This window comes from Erythrolamprus reginae, chromosome 6 (genome assembly GCF_031021105.1).
Source record: "Erythrolamprus reginae isolate rEryReg1 chromosome 6, rEryReg1.hap1, whole genome shotgun sequence".
In the NCBI taxonomy this organism is placed as follows: Eukaryota; Metazoa; Chordata; class Lepidosauria; order Squamata; family Dipsadidae; genus Erythrolamprus; species Erythrolamprus reginae.
In genome coordinates, this window is record NC_091955.1 from 40233483 (window position 1) to 40255792 (window position 22310).

Genomic DNA, 22310 nt, shown 5'->3' on the forward strand with positions numbered 1-22310 from the left:
TCAAAAAAAAATTAATAAAAATTACTGATTACTAAAATATTAATTTACTAATAGGATTTACTTAATTATATAGGTTTATATTATCACCATTAATTCAATTCATTCAATAATTCACAGTCTGACCCTAATTAAACCACTATTCAGAGTCAATCTTGTCTTTTCCAATTCATCAAATGATCAAGTTATCCAATAAATAAATCAGTTAAATAGTTCTAATGTTTGTATAAGTTAGTAAATCAAATCATCCGTTTCTGTTTGTCTTAAATATAACTACAAGTCAATAACAATAAGTATAGTTTTCTAATCGAATAAATACTATCATAAATATTGCAGTTAATTAATTAAGTGGGCTTATCAAATACACTGGTAATGAAGGTTTATGATTAAAAAGATTTGAGATATTTAAGATATTCTAATGAATAGGTAAACAAGCTTAGTACAAATTGGAGATATAAAAACAATCAAAATAAGATAAATATGTCAAAATTTCAACTTTCCCAATGGAGCTGCAGTGTCTATCTTTTCTGGATCAAAGATTCTCTGGTCTCTCGTGGTTGATCTCCCTGTCTCTTCGGCTTTTTGTTGTCCCTCTGCGTCGTTTTTTTCCCCACTGCTTCAAAAAACCCCGACTGCTTTCCCGACCTCAAAAAGAGGCAAAATAAACTGGCAAAACTTTCTTCTACTTTCTTTTTTCTTTTCTTTTCCTTCTTCCACGTTGCACGCTGCAGTAACCGCACGCTGCTCTGCCGCCCCGAGTTCCGTCTCTGCTTCGCCAATCCGACTCTATCTCTCTCTTCACCGTCTCCGTCTCCGTCGCCTCGGTGGATGTCTCCGCTGCTCTGTCTCTCTCTCTCTCCCTGGGCTGGATGGAAACACCACTCTGCTACTCCGCACACCAGCCAACACACCGAACACACCGAGAGCACTCGGAAGACGTCGTCTTTCCGCACTTTCCGTCCTTTTCACCTCTCACAATACAACGCCCGCCATTCACTTCCGCTTACTCACTTCAACTTTCTTTTGCTTTCTCCCGATTCTGCTCCGATCACAACGCTCGCCGCTTTACCGCACTCCAGGAGACTCACAACGTTCAGAAAAGTAAATATTTACCATTAACAACACCCTCTAATTTGGGAGAACAGATGGATTGTTGTTGTGCTCCGCCGATTTCGCTGATTTCACCGATTATAACTTTGACTCCCTGATGACCATTCTGTGTGCTGGGCCTTCGGGTTGAAGGTAAACCCCAACTTTTTCTCCTGTCTGTTCACGGGGATTCGTCTCTCTACCAGGGGGGTTTGCACACACACCCTCGCTTGAGACTTCCCCTCTCTTCAGCACCCTCGACCGTGAGGAACTGTCTCCGTTATCACGGCTAACAAATGGAAAATTTCGAGTGCAGATCTGGAGCCCCAAACCTGCACGTCGCACCAGCCTCGCACCGCCCCCGGAAGTCCCGGATCTGAGCAATTTTATCTGCAAAAAACTCATTAAAATCCTCAGCACTACCCTACAAGGGTTCCTCAACTCCCCCCTAGTTAAGGAGGAAGCAAGTCACCCTAAACATGGCGGCCAGGCAAGATTCCACTGATGCAATCAAGGCGGCATGATATGCGCGTCTTGCTGCCTTGAACACCACTTTATAAGTCTCAATATGAGCTCTTAAAAATGTTCGGTTGGATTCAGATTTACTTTTCCCCCAATGCTTCTCTAGATGTCTCTTCTGGTGCTTCAACACACAGAGTTCCTCGGTAAACCAAGGAGCTCTCCGGGGTCTGCTCCCACAGAGGTCTCAAAGGTGCAATTCGGTCTAGAGCCTCACTTGCGGCTGTATTTCAGGCCAACACCAGGGACTCTGCTGAACTGTGTATAAGTGAATCCAGTAAAACCCCAAGCACCTTCTGAAAGCCCACTGGGTCCATCAGAGGTCTGTGGCAGAACCACCTAATCGGTCCCAACTCCCTGCGGGGAAGGTTTGGAGCCTGAAACTCAAGCCGTAGCAGAAAATGATCTGACCATGACAAGGGTAAAACAACTAGCCCCCTTAATTTTGGATCATTGCTCATCTACTTTGAGAGGAATACCTTATCATGTGTGTGCGCCCCTTCGTGAATCAGACCCTGAATTACTTGAGTCAGGTCCATGGTTGCCATGGAAGCCATGAACCCCCATGCCCGCTCAGAGGATCCACCGAGCAATGGTGTATTAAACCCCCCAAGAACAATGAGTCTTGGAAACTCCACTGCCAATCCGGCTACCTCCTTGAGCAGCATGGGCAGGGCTTTGACACACAGCTGGGAGGCAGGTACGTGAGCAACAAGCCCACCTGAACTCCTAGGTCCAGCTTCACAAAGAGACTCACAATCCGGTATCTCAAAAGCAGTGAGCCTGTGTAGGTTAAGAGTCTCTTTGGCTACTCCTTCCCCCCTTCCCTGGAGTCGCTGGTGCCTCACCTGAAACACAGCTGGGCCCAGAGGGAGGAGAGGAACCCAGAGAGGTCTCAATAACACACACCAGGTCAGTTTCCTCCTCCAGGAGTAAATCCCAGATGAGGAGAGCTTTGTTAACAACCAACCTGGCTTTAAGCAGCAATAGCCTGAGTCCATGGTCCGGATTTCACCTATCACCAGTATCCTGGGTTAGGCTCATGGGGCCAGAACAAGGGATCGCTTTCAAGCAGCAAGGCCTTGTTCCCCGCTTGCGGCCTACCCCATGGCTCCCGCCATATCTGCCTCTTCCCAGCGGGACCGGAATACTCCGGCCCTGTAGCACTCCAGAGATTGATTCCCCCCACCCTCCCAGCCCCTTCATTTTATTCATGGTTCCTCGGGAGGCTGGAGAGCCATTCTCGATTTGAAACACCTTAACAGGTATATCATTTGTTAAAAAGTCAAGATGCACTCCCTGCAATCCATTCTAGCAAGATTAGACAGGGGAATTTGCTCTCCTCTATAGACCACTCAGAGGCTTATCTATATTTTCCATAGCAGAATCGTATCATCAATGCTTGAGATTCTGTTACGCAGGGGTGCATTATTGGTACAGGGGGCTTCCATTTGGACTATCACCAGCACCCGGGTATTTACAAAAATTCTAGCAGTCTTGTCAGCCCATTTATGATATATTCCAGTTAGACTCCAGTTACAATCATCCTCTGTCCCAGGTGGAACAGGATGTCCAGGTAACACACGACACTGTCCAAAATCATGGATTCCTGGTGAACAGGAATAAAAGCCAATTATCCCCTTCCACCAGGTTGATGCATTTGGGGATCATTATTGACTGTCTGGATTGCAGGGTGTACCTGTCCTAGGAGCAGAGGAACAATCTATTGGCCATGATCCAGCAGATCCAGCAGCCAACAGCGATTCCTCTGAACCTTCTTCCTATCTCCTGGGAAAGATGATTTTGGCCATTCATATTACATCTTGAGCTCACCTGCACTCTAGAGATCTCCAATGGTTTATATTCCCTTTTCAGCAGGTGGGATGCTATGCAGGACTCTCTTAAAATTGTGGACATCATCAACCATTGACAAGGGAACGTGTTTCCTGAAGCCTGACAGAATCATGGTGACAGTGGTGCACGGCCCTTGATTGCCTGCAGAAACTGGACTCAATATCAATCTGCTGGAGCTTTGAGCAGTGAACCTGGCTCTGCCAGTTTTTTACCCTCCTGTCGGGTCAACATGAGATGGTCTTAAATGGATAACGTTAGCACAAAGGCCCACATAAACCAACAGGGGGGAACGATATCCAGGCACTTGGCGACCAAAGTGATGAGGTTTGGTCTGTAGAGCACCATCTGCAGTCTCTAGTGGTAGAACACATCACTGAGGTGAGCAATGTAACGGGACTGGCTCATCTGACACAAGCTCAACCAGGTGGAGTAGAGTCTCCTCCCAGATCTTTCAACAGCTGGTGGACTGCTTCGGGTTGCCAATTATGGACGTAGTTGCTACCTCGGCCAATGCACAACTAACCGGGTTCCTGTCCAGGTACCAGATTTAGGGAGCAGAGGGAATGGATGCTATTCATTGCGCCTGGCCTCAGGGCCTGATATACACCTTCCCTCCCCTGCCACTGATCCCCAAGGTGATCAGAAAGGTGATACAAGAGAAGGCCAAGTTGTTGTGAGTGTTCCCTGTCAGCCTCCAGAAATGTCAGATTCAGGGGAGGACAAAGAGACAGAAGCTGAAATGTACCCTGATTTAAGAGAAGTGGGGAAGAGCAGTGTAGATGAGAGCGTAGCTGAAAATTAGTTAAATGTCAGCGTGGAAAGCAGTTCTTCTTTAAAGAATGGGGGGTAGCCGACAGCCCATGGTTGAATGTAACATTTAGATTAGCATAAAGAAAGGAGGAGACATTGGGGGAAAAGTTTTGAATCTGCTATTTTAGAATGTGTAAATCAATTAATACATCACATCCTGAAATGCCCAGAAAAGAAAGCCACTTTTGTGCAAACTGCATGTTGAAAGATGTACATCTGTTGTCGCTTCTGAGAAGTAAGCTTTTGATGTTTTGTGATAAATGTGCCAAATTAGATTTAACATGACTCAGAGATAAACAACTGCCAAGTAATCTTTCCTCAGCTCATTAGAGAATTTATAGCTTTGTAAAACTCAGCCTGTGAGATTGGAATGTGTTTTAGCATACAGCATTGTAACCTTGATGATTTTTCCAGTGTGGAAGAGAAATACTTATTAGTTTGAAAATTCAAGCCTTAAAAAGAGAGTTTTTTGGAGTAGCTTCAGCTTGATCAGAATAAAGGTGGTCCTCCCGACTCCCCATTGACTCAGGAGAGCCTGGTTCAAGGACCTCTGGTCCCTATCTGTATCTCTCCCTTGGAGAATACCTACAAGAGAGTGGTTGCTTGCCCAGAGGTCAGTTCAACAACCAGATCCCTGCTAGTTGCAATTGACCACCTGGCACTTGCGCGGCTCACTTTGATGTACTGTCAGGTTCCCAAGGACATTGTACAAATTATGTTAGCCTCCAGAAGGCTGTCTTATGAATGGATATATTAGGCTATCTGCAGGAACTTTTGTGACTGGTGTGGACAGGTGGCGTACTCTCCAGTTGACTTGTCCATTGTTAATGTACTGCAGTTCTTGCGCCAGGGCCTGGCCAAGGGCCTATCCCTGAATACACTCCATCGCTAGCTTATATCTCTGTCCACAGTTCTGTCTTGTGGATCCCTGAGTGCCCTGTCCGCTCACCCATTGCTTTGCAGGTTCTTAAGGGGGTGTTTAAGCAGTGTCCTCCCGCAGGGAGGTCAGGAATCAGAATTCCGAGGTGCATTACAGATCTCACCAAAGCATCACAGGTGCTTTTGGGGGACCATTTGAACCCTTGGTGATGGCTTCCCTCAAGCACTTGATTTACAAAGTTGTCTTTCTGGTAGCAGTGACCTCAGCCCGCTGAATCTTGACTGCCTTATCAGTAAAGAGGGACTTGTGCATTTTCCACTCGGACAGGGTAGTACCTCAACTAGACCCTACCTTTGTTTCAAAGGTAAACACATACTTTCATATGGCACAGGAGATAGTTCTCCCCAGTTTTTACCCTGTCCCAGCCACGCTGGACATGCTCAGAACTAGTTTGTATACAAGGCAGGAACCCTGAGAAAAAATGTAGATTACCCAAAACATTTCAGTTCCCAAAACTCTTTGACAAGTTCAGATTGACTGAAGATGAACTGGTGAAAATGGGAGGACTGGGATGAGGGGAGACCTTTCTTATCTTTTGAACATGGGAAACCCAGCTCTAGCTTGATTTTACTGCTGCCAACATCCTTTAGAACCTTTGGTTGGCCCATTTGAACTTCTAGTGCCTTTGGAAGCAAGATCCACGAGCTCTGCGGGTCTGTTCAGAGCTGTCAGCGAACCAAATAGCATCTGAGATATAAATCATATTCCACTCCTGTGCTCTCTCACAAGGTTTGATTTATTAGCAAAACCATTTTAGATTCATGGCTGATCATTCCAACATTGAATTTCCCTTCAGTTCCCATCCAGATTAAGGTTCATTTCACATCCCCAGACCCACAAGTGCAATCATGTGGACCAATCCGGTACAGGGATTACTGGCTTCTTCATTAGTTCAGTTAACCTTGGACTCTGCGTAAAGGAATGTGTGGTGGTATCAATCTCTCTCTCTCTCACCCCTCCCATTTCCCTATCGCTGCTAACTGTGTCAGGCCAAAACCTCTAACTTCATATAATGACTTTGGGCCTGACAGGCGGCCCCCCTTCCACAAAGACCCATCTCCTGGAATGATAGAATAAAGCATAGGGGTTAGTACCACTTCCAAACCATCCTACCTCCCCTCTGGGACCCTTTGGCTTATTTGGGTAATTTTAATGGAACTGCTTGACTAACCTATCAGCCCTGATATCCTTACTTGTTACCCAGGTAGCTGCTGACAGAAGGTACCCCTTACAATGAATTAGGTACTGTAAATTATCCCCAAAATGCGGGAATCCAAAACTTTTTTCACTTCATAGTAGGGTTCCCCCTGAATAACTTCAGGGGAAGGGGGCGGCTGTATGTGTGGCCTACTGTTGGACCCGATCACAGTGAAATACAGGGTGGATCCTCACTAGGATTCTAGGCAACGCACGCTGTACTGTGACTGGGTTGATAATTTTCACAATTGGGAAAAGGCCCAGGAATTTTTGGACCTAGCTTTTTGCTAGGCAGCCTTAACAGAATGTATTTGGTAGACAGGAAAACCTTATCTTCCACTCTAAAAAGGGGGTGGGGAGATCGGTGTTTATCTGCTTGTTTCTTGTAGACTTGTGATGCCTCTGCCAGCGCCTTCTTGGTGTCCTCCCATCCTCTCTTCAGCTTCTCCACTCCACCAACATGATGGACAAGGGAGGTTCTGTAGTTAGTTCTGGCCTGGGAACAAAGTCTTGACCACTGGAAACTTGGAAAGGAGTTAGTCCCGTGCTGCTGTGTACAGAATTGTTGTATGCTACTTCTGCAAAAGGCAGCAAGTCATCCCAATTGTTCTCCTGGTAACTCACATAACATCTGAGGTATTGTTCCACTAGGGTGTTAGATCTCTCTGCTGCTCCATTTGTGGACAAGTGGAACACAGAACTAAGTCCTTGGATGGAACCAATAGTGTGGACAAATTCTCTCCAGAATCTGGCAGTGAATTGCCCCCCATGATCTGATATGATTCTACGAGGGACTCCATGCAACTTGTAAATGTGTTTTAGGAATAACTTAGCCAAGTGTCTGACTGTGGGTAGCCCCGAATAAGCGTTGAAATGGGCTTGTTTGGAGAATAAATCGATGACAGTACAAATAACAGTGTTGCCCTTGCTCTTGGGAAGTTCCACTATGAAATCCATTGCTATTTCTTACCAAGGCTTAGTAGGGCTGGCTACTTCCTGCAGCAATCCGGGTTTTTTCCAGGCCTATGCTTTCTGGTGGCACAGGTGGCACAACTTTTCACATAATTTTTGACTTCCGCTCTCATTCTGCGCCACCAGAACTGTCTCCATGGCAGGTGCAATGTTTTCAGGAACCCGAAGTGGCCCACTAGTCTGGAGTCATGACTCTGTTGGAGAATCTCTAATCGCAGGCTGGCAGGCACAAACAGCTTGGTTCCTTTCCAAGCCAACCCTTTCCTCAGTGTTAGGATTTCTTCTTGGTCGTTGAACCACGGTTCAGTGGGCAAAGCTGACTTCAATTTGTTCTACCATTCCCCCTTTCCTGGTGGAAACTGTCTCCTGGTCTGGTCTCGGGTGAGGGCAGGTGCAGCTTTCTCCTTATTTTCAGGATGCAGGGAAAGACATGAGATGGTACTCCTTCCTCTCTCCTGCTATTGTATTGTGGTTTTTGTGACAGAGTGTCAGCAATGAGATTCTTCCCAGCTGGAATGTTTCAGTGTAAAATTGAAACGTCTGAAGCATTGGGCCCATTGTACTTGCATAGAAGAAAGCCTCCGAGGGGTCTTTAATGCTTTAAGGTTTTTATGGTCAGTCCACATTTTGAAAGAAATTGCTCCCCCTTCCAGAAATTGCCTCCATGTCCCCAGTGCTACACGTACAGCAAATGCTTCCTTCTTCCAAATAGCCCATCTCCTCTCGGAGGGGGTTAGCTTCTTGGAAAGGTATGCACAAGGCAGCAACTGTCCCCTTCCATTGTCTTGTAATAACACCACGGCTATTGCCACGTCACTGACGTCTGACTGGATCACAAACTTATTATTTCCCGGAGTTGGGATGGGTGAGGTGCCAATGGGTTCCTGAAAATCCCCCTCCCCATGGCCCCCCAAAGTTACCTCTCTACATGGCAACAATGAATAATGTAGTTTTCCCTTCTGCTCCAGCTTCTCACTCTAAGCAAATTGAGACATAGACAAAGACCTCTGTTACATCAAAGGAATTTCCCTGTGGAGGAATTTCAACCCCTGCTCGCTACCTTCCTTCCTGCTTCTCTGATTGCAACTGGCCTGCCACTTTTCCAAGCTGTCATCTGAGTGAGTGTTGGAATTTTTTGTCACTGAACCAAATAGCATCTGAGAAATAAATTGAATTCCACTCCTGTGCTCTCACACAAGATTCATTAGCAAAGCGATTTTGGATTTGTGGCCGATCATTCCAACACTGAATTTCCCTTCAATTCCCATCCAGGTTAAGGTTCATTTCACCTCCCCACACCCACAAATGAAATCTTGTGGACCAATTCAGTGCAGGGATTATTGGCTTTTTCATTAGTTCAGTTGACCTTGGACTCTGCGTAAAGCAGACCTGGGCAAGTGGTGGCCCAGGGACTGCATGTGGCCTGCCCGCTGTCTGTGACCAGCCCACAGAGGCTGGTCCAACCAGGAAGGAGAAATGAGGGAGAAAGGAAGGAGAAATGGAGGGAGGGAGGGAAGAAGGAGCAATGGAGGAAGGAGGGAAGGAAGGAAGGAGAAATGGAGGGAACAAGGAGAAATGGAGGGAATGAGGAAGGAAGGGAGAAATATATAATATAATATAATATATAATTATATATATATAATATATAATATAATATATAATTATAATTTATAATTATAATATAATTAACTCAGTTCTACCCAATAATATACAGTACTGGGTAGAACTGAGTTAATTATATTAGTCCGTCCCTCTAAAACATCCCAATTTCTCATGTGGACCCCTGGCAAAATTAATTGCCCACCCCTGGCGTAAAGGAATGTGTGGTGGTATCAATCTCTCTCTCTCTCACCCCTCCCGTTCCCTATCGCTGCTAACTGTGTCAAGCCAAAATCTCTAACTTCACATAATGACTTTGGGTCTGACACTCTCCCAGTTGAGACTTCATTTGAAGCCATAGTTACCCTGTAGTGGTGGTGAAGCAAAGGGGGACTGCCTTGCAAGTTGAGGGAAGACGCATCTCCAACACGTCTGCTGACACTTGCTGCCCCGGCCTCCAATTCACTTTCAGATGTTTGTGGAAGTTTTCGCCTTAAGATGTCTGCTGGAAGGCACCTGAAGCTGATTATCTATTATTGGTTGCAGAAGGCTTTCTGGAAGGCATCTGCACCTGGTAACAGAGCTCCAGATTGATCCAGAGCTCTAATATAGGCTGCAGAAGCCTTGGGAAAGCCCTCTGCAGCCGATCTATTATCAGCTGTAGATGCTTTCCCAAGACTTCTGATGGCGAAAGCTTCTGCAAGCATCTGAAAGCAAATCAGAGGCTGGGGCGATATGTGTGAGTGGTAGCAAGTGGCAGTAGAAGAGCTGGATGGGGTTGTTGGTGCCACCATCCCAAGGTGACGGCATCTTAGAACCCTCCAAAAAGAAGGCCTAACTGGTTTTTCGGGGGGGGGGGGGTGTTTCAAAAGAAAATAAGAACCGGCTTTCTTTTTGGAGAAACACCGTATATAGTTTAAAAAGTAATTCCCTCTACTATAGTTCATCCTATCATGGCACTCAGAAGTAAAATCTTATTCCTTGTTTAGGGAATATATACCTAAGGTATTATGACCACAGTAGATAGTGGTTCTGTCTCCAAAGAAGCTGACATAGTCAAAGTCATAATTAGTGGAATTTTAACAGCAAGCAAATGTTCTTAAAAGATACCAAGACTAAATAATAAAAATAAGAGAAACATAGATGTCAGGGTTTTTTATAAGTGATTTTTCATTTGTCTAAGCTTGACATTCTGCGAAGAAATACTGGAAGTATTGCAAATAACAAAAAAGATTGAATTTAACATTTGTAAATTTATTTATATGAATAAAAATATATAAATTTTAACACATAAGTAATGAAGAATGGAATTTGATAACTATTGTAAAAGCTGTCAATCTTGTTTCTACAGAATTTTCAAAATTAAAAATTAAATAAGATTCAGGCAAAATATGGTGGATCAGCTCATGACAAAAAAGGTGAATGAACTTGAAATTCTATGTCATAATCATCTATATGGAACTATCTTTCCAAAACGGTATATAATCTGCTGTATTTATATACAGATATAAAAAGTCTTTAAATTAAATGCTGTATTTTATCTTGAGTTGCTTAATAGGAGAATCTTCCAAATGAGATTGTTCCAAGTGATCAAATAAACAACGTACAGCTATAAGGAAAAAGAAATCGGGTTTTATATTATGTTTAAATTAAAAATAAATTTAGCATTAGTAAATGATATCATCATTCAATTTATATATTTAACAAGTCAATAAATAAGTTGCAAAGAGTCTGAAATAAGAGTCATATTAAACTTGGAATGTGTAACATTTCCATAAACTTGACTTTATGAATAATACAATCCACTGCTTTACAGATGTAACTGTGCAGAAAAGAGGCAGAGGATCGCTTGGCCATTCTTCATTTTTTGTTTTTTGGATCTTTATTATCTTCCAATTTAAACAGAAAGAAAAGATACTCAAAGAGATATAGGAGCTAAAGAACAATTTCACAGACCCAACAAATGTTTGTATAGTTTGTTCTGAAAAAATATTTTCAAATATTTTCAGGAACAGGTTTTCTGTGCAAAAAATGTTATAATAAATATTTTAAATATATTTAGACTAGTGATATGCTCAGTGTTCCCTCTATTTTTTTTCCGGGGTGGGTGGAAAAGTATAGTGTCTGAGCAGCAGTCCCTTCGGGACTGGGCGGCATGGAAGTCTAAACAAACAAACAAACAAACAAACAAACAAACAAACAAACAAATAAGGGAAAAAATTTCCTTCTTTTTTATTAAAAGAAATTAATAATAAAACAAAACCAAAATCTATTACTATTAAAATTAAAGCTATTTTTTTAGAAAACTATTACTATTAAAACTAAAACACAACTATTAATAAATCCATGCTTTAAAATCTTCATTTCTTAAATATTTATCATAGTATTATTGTAATCTAATAATACTATGAAAATCTATCTGAACACTAATGCATCAATTAATATATTTCCATATTTACTTTGCTATAATTTCATTCTATATTTCCAAGTTCAATTAATTTTCAGGCACTTAGCATTTATTATTATTAACTTTCATCAATCTTCTACATTTCCAAGTATATTTTAAATTCATAATGCAAAGTCATAAAATAATACAGTATATATCATAAACCCCTTATTTATCCTATGTATATTCCATTAATTTTACCTATGTAATTCTATATAGTTCTAAAATTCTAATCCAATTTTATGAATTAATACATCCTAATATTAAACAACATCTAAATATATATTTTACCATCATTCCATAGTCAATCCATATTTAATAATCAATCATCCCTCCTAAAATTTCTACCACTCTTGCCAAAGGGAAGAAACTATCTTGTTTTTCAGTAGCCTGCGTTTTTCTTTTGATATTTGTTATTTTTCTTTTTAATTATAAGCTACCAAAGGCTTTTAAGCAGCTGAGAGACATGAAAATTAAAGTATATTAAGAAATTGGATGATTGATATTGTTTTGCTGATCTTAATCTGCAGTAAAGATATTTTGGTTTTTAAAAAACCCACCATATTTTACCTCAGAGAATTTCAAAATAAAATACTGTGTGTCTATAACAGTGACCTCAGAATGGGGCAACTCTGCTAAGTATCAAAATGCCACTTAAATAGTTGACTTGGTTTCAAACTAGATTTTGATTTTCTTTCTCTCTCTCTCCCCCTTCCTTTCTTTCCTTCTCTCTTCCTTCCACTTTTTTCTTTCTTTCTCTTCTTTCCTCTCTTCCCTCTTTCCCTCCCTCACTCTTTCTTTCTCTCTTCCTCCCTCCCTCCCTTTATATTTCTCCCTTCCTTCCTCTCTTCCTCCCTTTTTCTCTCTCTCCTTCTTTCTCCCTTTTCTCTCTCTTCTATCCTCCCCTGCCCTCCCTCCTTCCATCCTCTCCACTTCTCTTTCCCTTCTCTTTCTCTTTTCTTTCTTTCTGTCCACTTCTCTCTCTCTCTCCGCTTCTCCGGTGGGCAGCTGGCTTTGCTGGCCGGTGCAGGGCTTTCCCAGGCAGCTGGCTTTGCTGGCCAGCGCAGGGCTTGAACCTAGTGCCGTGGGGATGGTGGTGGTGGCTGCCTCCCCCCCACCCCTGCGCAGGAAAGCGGTTTTGCTGGCCGGCGCGCACTCCCCTTGGCTCCGCACCCTCCCCTTGGCTCTGCTTCCCACCTCCACGCCCACTCCTGGGCTCTGCCTCCTGCTGCAGCCGCACAACTCACCTCAGTAGAAGCCTTGATGCTTGAGAGCAGGCTTGGGGGTCTCGGTGTCAGCGGCCACCATGGCATCGTTCCTGAGGTTGTTGTCGCGGCGGCTGCCCTGCGCGGGCCAGCAAAGCTGGCTGCCCAGGAAAGCAGCGCAGGAAAGTGACACATTTGAAAAGCGCACCGCTTTCCTGGGCAGCTGGCTTTGCTGGCCAGCGCGGCGGCGGGGGAGGAGGCAGAGTTCAGGGCTGAGTAGGCCGAGCCTGGGCCCATTGCCCCCGGCTCCAGGAGGCAGCCCCCAGCGCGGCTGCGGGAGAGGAGGCCAATGCCTCCTCCGACGCCGTGCGGGTGGGTATCAGAGCCGGGGCAGCCTCAGCCCTGGCCGCTGACACCAAAGCGGGGAGGCGAGGGGAATGTCCTCTCCGCAGGGATTTAAAATTCCCACGCTGAGTGTGAAAAACCAGTGCACTATAGCGCGCCTTAGAGGGAACACTGGATATGCTGTTATACTAATTTAGAGATAATACTAATTTATAAATTATCAAGCCGTTGGTTTTAATAATGACCAAGTAATATGTTTTACTTACTTTTTTTCTCTGTCTCTGACATAAACATAACTGCCATATCAAATCTTTTGGATTCTGATAATTTGTGCAGAATTTCAAGGATAAGTAAAGGCTCTTCTTTCCTTTTAACATAAGATATCATTTTTATTCATGGCATAAAAAAGCACATTGCCTAAAATGAAAATTGCATATTTGAAAATAATACATACAGTTGCTTACTCTAAAAGTAGCTATATATCAACTATACTGCTCAAAAGAATAAAGGGAACACTTAAACAACACAATATAACTCCAAGTAAATCAAACTTCTGTGAAATCAAACTGTCCACTTAGGAAGCAACTCTGATTGTCAATCAATTTCACATGCTGTTGTGCAAATTGAATAGACAACAGATGGAAATTATTGGCAATTATCAAGACACACTCAATAAAGGAGTGGTTCTGCAGGTGGGGACCACAGACCACATCTCAGTACCAATGCTTTCTGGCTCATGTTTTGGTCACTTTTGAATGTTGGTTATGCTTTCATACTCGTGGTAGCATGAAACGGAGTCTATAACCCACACAAGGGGCTCAGGTAGTGCAGCTCATCCAGGATGGCACATCAATGCGAGCTGTGGCAAGGTTTGCGGTATCTGTCAGCGTAGTATCCAGAGGCTGGAGGCGCTACCAGGACAGGCCAATACACCAGGAGATGTGGAGAGGGCCCTAGGAGCGCAACAACCCAGCAGCAGGACCGCTAACTCTGCCTTTGTGCAAGGAGGAACAGGAGGAGCACTGCCAGAGCCCTGTAAAATGACCTCCAGCAGGCCACAAATGTGCATGTGTCTGCACAAATGGTTAGAAGCCGACTTCATGAGGATGGTATGAGGGCCTGACGTCCACAAATGGGGGTTGTGCTCACAACCCAACACCATGCAGGACGCTTGGCATCTGCCACAGAACACCAGGATTGACAAATTCGGTACTGATGCCCTGTGCACTTCATAGATGAAAGCAGGTTCACACTGAGCACATGGGAGTCTAGAGAGAGTGATCTGTTGCCTGCAACATCCTTCAGCATGATCAGTTTGGCAGTGGGTCAGTAATGGTGTAGGGTGGCATTTCTTTGGAGGGCCGCAAAGCCCTCCATGTGCTCGCCAGAGGTAGCCTGACTGCCTTTAGGTACTGAGATGAGATCCTCAGACCCCTTGTGAGACCACATGCTGGTGCAGTTGGCCCTGGGTTCCTCCTAATGCAGGACAATGCCAGACCTCATGTGGCTAGAGTGTCAGCAGTTCCTGCAAGATGAAGGCATTGAAGCTATGGACTGGCTCGCCCGTTCCCCAGTCCTGAATCCGATTGAGCACATCTGGGTCATATCTCACTCCATCCACCAACGTCATGTTGCACCACAGACTGTCCAGGAGTTGGCGGATCCTTTAGTCCAGGTCTGGGAGGAGATCCCTCAGGAGACCATCCGTATCCTCATCAGGAGCATGCCCAGGCGTTGTAGGGAGCTCATACAGGCACATGGAGGCCAAACACAATACTGAGCCTCATTTTGACTTGTTTTAAGGACATTATATCAAAGTTGGATCAGTTTGTAAGCAGCGGTCCCCAAACTACGGCCCATGCACGCGGCCCGCTGAGGCCATTTATCTGGTCCACGGGTGAGTGACAGTGCACCAGATTTTACACCTTCTTCCAGCACCGCTAACAGTCCGTTGCTGGGAGGCGGGGACCACGGTGGTCAAGAGATTGCTGTCGGGGCAGCAGGGGCCTGCTGACATCAAGCCCTGCACTGGCCAGCAAAGCCGACCGCCCAGGGAAGCAGCACGCTTTTCAAACGCGTGCTTTTCAAATGCGCTGCTTCCAGCTTTGCTCGCCGCCAGTGGGCTTGACATCAGCAGGCCCCTGCTTCCCCAACAGCAACCCCCTGACTGCCGTGCTTGCCTTGTGCTGTGGGGGTGTGGGGGGCCGCCACTTGCAAGCCCCTCGCCTCCACCGCCTCCTCTTCCACCGCCCCACTGCCTGAGCCTGTGCTGTTGGAAGATCTGGTGTCGCTTTTGCTAAAGGTAAGCAAAAAAAAAAGAGAGGGGGGAAGGAAAAGGGAGAAAGAGAGAAGGGGGAGAAAGAGAGGGAGAGAGGCTGGCTGTGGGTGGGTTGGCTTTGTGGAAGGGGTGGCAGTGGTGGCGACAGCGACGGCCGGAGACAATGGTGTTGGGGCCCCCGAGGAAGGTGCAGCAGGTTGAGGGGAGGGCTGCACTGGCAGTGGCGAAGTGGGGGGAAAAAAGGGCCGGGCGCCCTCACTCTGTCCTCGCTGCAAGGCCTTCAATGAAAAATATGGTGAAAAAAATATATAGCAAAAAAAAGGGGAAGGCTGAATGGAGAGAGGACAGCCGAGACCCTTGCCCCACATCTCCAGGGCTTTATGCGCTGCCGCTTCTTTAAAAAAGTAGCAAGTTCAAAAGCCACGATGGGGAGGATTAAGGGCTATTCCGTCAAGGCAGCCGAGGCAACGTCAAAAGAAGCCCGGCTGTTTCAAGAATTTTTTCTCTTACAAACTGTTCACCTTACAAACCTCATCCCGGAACCAATTAAGTTCGTAAGACGAGGTATCACTGTATATAGGTTAAATGGAAGATACATATGATATGTACTGTATGATTTTATGAGTTTGCATTATGAATTTAAAATATACTTGGAAATGTAGATTGATGAAAGTCAATAATAATAATAATAATAATAATAATAATAATAATAATAATAATAGTAAATGTTAAGTGCCTGAAAATTAATTGAGCTTGGAAATATTGAATGAAATTATAGAAAAGTATAATTTATAGAAATATGTGCAAACTATAAAAAAAAGGTTTGGGGACCCCTGGTCTGTAGTGTGTTTTTCCTCTTTAATTTAGTGTGTGACTCCAAATCCAGGCCTCCATTGGTTAATAAATTTGATTTCCATTGATGATTTTTGTGTGATTTTGTTGTCAGCACATTCAACTTTGGACAGAACAAAGTATTCAATGAAAATATTTCATTCATTTGGATCTAGGATGTGTTATTTGAGTGTTCCCTTTATTTTTTTGAGCAGTGTATATAATTGTTGCTAAAATGAAAATAAAGTCATGCCTTGAAAACCAAATAGCCATTCTGCACTTTGCGGTTAGCTGATGGAACCCCCCCACCCAAATTGCAACTGTTTAAATGAGAGGTTGTCCTGATTTTGTTTTCAAACTGCAAAAATGTATTCTGTTGTATTTGCAACTATCTGTAAACTTGTCTTCATCTGTATACAAGTATGCAACTGATTTTAAACTGGTCTCTAAACAACACTAAATAAATTACATTTCGTCTTAAAAAGTAACCACCCCCTCCCAAAGATTCTGGTAAAAGTTCAAGAAGAAGAAAAATTTTTTTTGGTAGTGGTACCTCTACTTAAGAACAACTCTACTTAAGAATTTTTCTAGATAAAAACCAGGTGTTCAATATTTTTTTTGCCTCTACTTAAGAACCATTTTCTACTTAAGAACACAAGCCTAAAGAATTTCCCAGGAAATTTGAGAGCAGCATGCAGGCCCGGCCAGTTTCCTGCCATTCCCCCTTTAATTACGGCCATCTTGGGCTTTTCTGGGCTGCCAGAGGAGCCTTTCAGTGGTGGTTAAGGAGGCTTTGGGAGTCCAGAGCGAATGAAGCATTTTCCTTTCTCTGGGCCCTTGGAGAGAGAATAAACCTCTGCCAGCGCCCAGAGAAAAGAAATGCTCCCTTTGCTTTGGGCAGCCCAGAGTGAATGGAGCGTTTTCCTTTCTCTGGGTGCTTGGAGAAGGAATAAACCACTTCACTGTGATGACTCCCTCACGCTGCCTCCCATACACCCAGTGCAATGTTGCCTCCTGGAGCATCTGGGCGTGGAAAGGCAAAAGGGTGCGCTTCGCCCCAAACAGATCAACTTGGCTTCAGCTAAACTGAGGAGTCACCACAGTGAATGAAAGGTTACAAACTGAGTGAATGAGAGGAGAGGGGAGCCCTTCAGCATGGGAAGGAAGAGGTAGCAGGTAGCAGCAGCAGCCGCCGCCTTTCAGTCAAAGGAGCAGGAGGTTCCCCGCTTCCGCCCACCTGGGTTTTTCTCTCTGGCGCAGTGTATGGGAGGCTGCCTCATGCCAGATGTATGGGAGGCACATGCTCCTCCTCGCCGCCTCAGATTCCCTCTTTTTTTTTTTTGTAAGCCTTTAAGGTTTTGGATTTTTTTGATTTCCCTCACCTCACCTTCTTCTTTCGGCAGCAACTGTCCTCCTCCTCCTGCCACCCAAATTCTGAGCTTTTATTTCTTTCCTAATGGGTTTGCACGCATTATTTGCTTTTACATTGATTCCTATGGGAAAAATTGTTTCTACTTAAGAACTTTTCTACTTAAGGACCTGGTCCTGGAACGAATTAAGTTCTTAAGTAGAGGTACCACTGTATTTAGTAGTTTGGCTGGCCTTGGTAAGGGTCATTCCATGTCAAGTGAACCAATTATTTTTACCTCTATATTTTAAATTATTTTGAGATTTTGTTATTTGATAATAGTGTGCCAGAGAATGCAAAATGTGAAGAAAAAAAATTCTAGAGTTTTTTTAAAAAGAATTGATTTTCAAAGTTTGGAAAAAGTGCGAATTTCGATATTGCCTGCCTTTACATTTCTCCTCATAACTCAGGCTAGAAAAAAGATAGAGAAACAAAATAAACACCATTCTACTCAAAATTGTACAGGCGTTCACCAGATATGTCACAAGAGTATCATTGCTATTGTTCTACCCATGTGAACGCAAACCCAAAATTTTAAGACATTAAAAAAAACATTTAATTTAAAAATTTCCAAAAATGCACTCAGCGAACCAAATAGCATCTGAGAAATAATTCAATTTTCCACGCCTCTGCTTGATTTATTAACAAAGCCAATCTGGATTCGACTTGATTCATTCCAACTCTGAGTCCCTTCGATTACCATATTTTTGGTGTATAAGACACACCGACGTATAAGATGCACCTAGATTTTAGAGGAGAAAAACAAGGAAAAAAGCATTCTGAACAAAATAGTGTAGTATTATATTGTTTAATAAAATACCAGTGTAGCAGAATACTTTTTACAACCATGTAGACTTTTTACAAACTTCAAACTTGACAGCTTCAAGACTTGTGGACTTCAATTCCCAGAATTCCTCCACCAGTCATGCTAGCTCAGAAATGGGAGTTGAAGTCCACAAGCGTTAAACTTGCCAGGTTTGAAGACCCTTGAACTCCTAATCTCTAACTTGGGGGTCTTCCAACTTGCAGCTTTAAGACTTGTGGATTTCAACTCCCAGAATTCCTCTATCAGTCATGCCAGACTCGGCTCTCCTCCTGGTTCTTTTCCCACCACCACCACCCGCCCCACGGTTCAGATTTACACCCCCTTCTGCTCTAGCTGGACTTAGAGCTGGCATCGCTCTGCAACTGCATGACAGCTCCAGGCTCTGAAGACATAGCAGCTGCGAGAGGGAAGCTAAGCCCATCTGAGGAAAATCTGATGAAGATTATTCACCTGGGATTGGCTGTAGTGTGAGTTCGGCTGGGGGCAGCTAGCTTTCCACCAAGTTAGAAACATAGAAACATAGAAGACTGACGGCAGAAAAAGACCTCATGATCCATCTAGTCTGCCCTTATACTATTTTCTGTATTTTATCTTAGGATGGATATATGTTTATCCCAGGCATGTTTAAATTCAGTTACTGTGGATTTATCAACCACGTCTGCTGGAAGTTTGTTCCAAGGATCTACTACTCTTTCAGTAAAATAATATTTTCTCATGTTGCTTTTGATCTTTCCCCCAACTAACTTCAGATTGTGTCCCCTTGTTCTTGTGTTCACTTTCCTATTAAAAACACTTCCCTCCTGGACCTTATTTAACCCTTTAACATATTTAAATGTTTAGATCATGTCCCCCCTTTTCCTTCTGTCCTCCAGAGTATACAGATTGAGTTCATTAAGTCTTTCCTGATACGTTTTATGCTTAAGACCTTCCCCCATTCTTGTAGCCCGCCTTTGGACCGGTTCAATTTTATCAATATCTTTTTGTAGGCGAGGTCTCCAGAACTGAACACAGTATTACAAATGTGGTCTCACCAGCACTCTATATAGCGGGATCATAATCTCCCTCTTCCTGCTTGTTATACCTCTAGCTATGCAGCCAAGCATCCTACTTGCTTTCCCTACTGCCTGACTGCACTGTTCACCCATTTTGAGACTGTCAGAAATCACTACCCCTAAATCCTTCTCTTCTGAAGTTTTTGCTAACACAGAACTGCCAATACAATACTCAGATTGAGGATTCCTTTTCCCCAAGTGCATTATTTTACATTTGAAAACATTAAACTGCAGTTTCCATTGCTTTGACCATTTATCTAGTAAAGCTAAATCATTTACCATATTACAGACGCCTCCAGAAATATCAACCCTATTGCACACTTTAGAGTCATCGGCAAATAGGCAAACCTTCCCTACCAAACCTTCCCCATGTCACTCACAAACATATTAAAAAGAATAGGACCAGAACAGACCCATGTGGCACACCGCTTGTAACCTGTCTCTGCTCAGAATACTCGCCATTAACAATAACTCTCTGATGTCTATGCTTCAGCCAGCTGCAAATCCATCAAACTATCCAGGGATTAAGTCCAATCTTCATTAATTTATCTATCAGCTCTTTATGTGGAACCATATCAAAGGCTTTGCTGAAGTCCAGATAGGCAATATCCATGGCACCACCTTGATCCAACACCTTTGTGCCATAGTCAAAGAAATCAATGAGATTAGTCTGACTTGATTTGCCTTCAGTAAAGCCATGCTGATTTGGGTCCAATAAGTTATTGTTTCTTTTCTTTTAGAGAGAGAGAAAAAAAATGGGGCAGGTAAATAACCAGCTTCTGTAGAAAAAGAAATGTGTTTCTCCCATCAATTGCAGTGTAATTCTGTCTTTCTGTCTTTGCATTGCAATTGATGGGAGATATGCATTTCTTTCTCTAGAGAAGCTTGTTATTCGCCCACCCCCTTTTCTCTCTCTCTCTCTTTAAAAGAAAAGAACCAGGTGGAAAGCTAGCCATCCCCATCTGAACTCACACCCCAGCCAATACCTTACTCAGAGCTTCCTTACATTGCGAGTAGAGCAATGGAAAAAACCCTGCAAAGGTTTAGGACTTGGAAAACCTCCTTCTTTGCAGAGTAACAGTGAAAGAGCTTGGGTACATTAATAGCACTTGGAATACATTCTTGGCAGAAATTAACAATGAAAGAGCTTGCAAGTGGTAAGAGCTGGGAACACTGTTAGCACCTGGTTAGGGTTAGAAAGAAACTTACTCAGAGTAAGTTAGAGTATATGAAACAAACCCTGCAAAGACTTAGGGCTTAGAAAACATTCTTCACAGAGAGAAACAATGAAAGAGGCTGCAAGGTAAGAGCTGGGAAGATCGTTAGCAGCTAGTTAGGGCTGGGGAAAAAAGCTACATTCAGTGTATAAGATGCACCCTAATTATCAGCCTATTTGGGGGAGGAAAAAATACACAGAAAAATAAGGTACATCCAAGTCAAAACCCCATATCACACTCCCACACCCACAAGTGCAGTTATGAAGACCAATCCTATGCAGGATTCCTAATTCCTTCCTGTGTTCGTTACTATGGACTCTGCAGAAAGGAATGTGTGGTGGCATCTCTCTCTCTCTCTCTCTTTCTCTCACTCCCCCCCCCCCCCCCATTCCTCTATCACTACAAAACTGTGTCAGGCCAACCTTTGACTTCACATAATGACTTTGGGCCTGACAGGTGGCCTCCCCTTCCGCAGAACCTGTCTCCTGGAACGATAGAATAAGTATGGTGTTAGTACCATTCCAGACCATCCTACCTTCCCCCTCCGGGACCCTTTGGTTTGTTTGGATAATTTTCATGGAACTGCTTGACTAACCTATCAGCACTAACATCCTGACTGTTTACTCAGGTATCCTCTGACAGAGGGTACCCCTTACAATGAATTAAGTACTGCAAATTTCCTTGAAAAATGCAGGAATCCCAAAAAAAATTCACATCATAGTAGGGTTCCGCCTGAATTACTAAAGGGGAAGGGGCCATTGTGCGTGTGGCCTAATGTTGGACCTGATCACCGGCTTAAGCAGGCTGTAGTGAAATACAGGGTGGATCCTCCCCTAGGATTCTAGGCAGCGCAAGCTACACCGTGACTGGGTTGATTACTTTCACTATTGGGAAATGGCCCAGGAATTTTGGACCTAGCTTTTTGCTAGGCAGCCTTAACCAAATGTATTTGGTAGACAGGAAAACTTTATCTCCCACTCGTAAAGGGGGTTGGGGAGATCGGTGCTTATCTGCTTGTTTCTTGTAGGCTTGCGCTGCCTCCATCAGTGCCTTCTTGGTGACCTCCCATCCTCTCTTCAGCTTCTCCATCCACTCCACCAACGTGATGGACAAGGAAAGTTCTGTAGGTAGTTCCGGCATGGGAACGAAATCTTGACCACTGGTAACCTGGAAAGGAGTTAATCCCGTGCTGCTGTGTATAGAATTATTGTACGCTACTTCTGTAAAAGGCAGCAATTCAGCCCAATTGTTCTCCTGGTAACTCACATAACATCTAAGGGGTGTTAGCTCTTTCAGCTGTTCCATTTGTGGAAGGGTGGAACACAGAACTGAGTCCTTGGGTGGAACCAATGGCGTGGACAAATTCTCTCCAGAATCTGGCTGTGAATTGGACCCCCCCCCCCCCCCCGATCTGATATGATTCTGCGTGGGACTCCATGCAATCTGTAAATGTGTTTTAAGAATAACTTAGCCAAGTGTCTGGCTGTAGGTAGTGATGAAATGGGCTTCTTTGGAGAACAAATTAATGACAGTCCAAATAACAGTGTTTCCCTTGCTCTCGGGGAGCTACGCTATGAAATCAATCGCTATTACTTCCCAGGGCCTAGTAGGGTTGTCTACATGCTGTAGCAATACAGGGGGGTTCCCAGGCCTATGCTTTCTGCTGGCACAACTTTTTGCATAATCTTCAACTTCCGCTCTCATTCTGGGCCACCATAACTGTCT

General features: G+C 43.9%; 1 protein-coding gene across 1 annotated transcript in view; it reads right to left on the minus strand.

Moving 5' to 3' along the window:
- Nucleotides 1–10210: 10210 nt before the first annotated feature.
- RPAP3 (RNA polymerase II associated protein 3) overlaps nt 10211–22310 on the minus strand; it is a 131476-nt gene continuing 119376 nt past the window's right edge. Inside the window, exons 13-14 of the mRNA XM_070754946.1 lie at nt 13240–13340; nt 10211–10586 (exon numbers count right to left, since the gene is read on the minus strand). Of these exons, the coding sequence (XP_070611047.1) occupies nt 10515–10586; nt 13240–13340 (173 nt within the window). The 3' untranslated portion in view covers nt 10211–10514. The remainder of the gene's footprint in view (nt 10587–13239; nt 13341–22310) is intronic.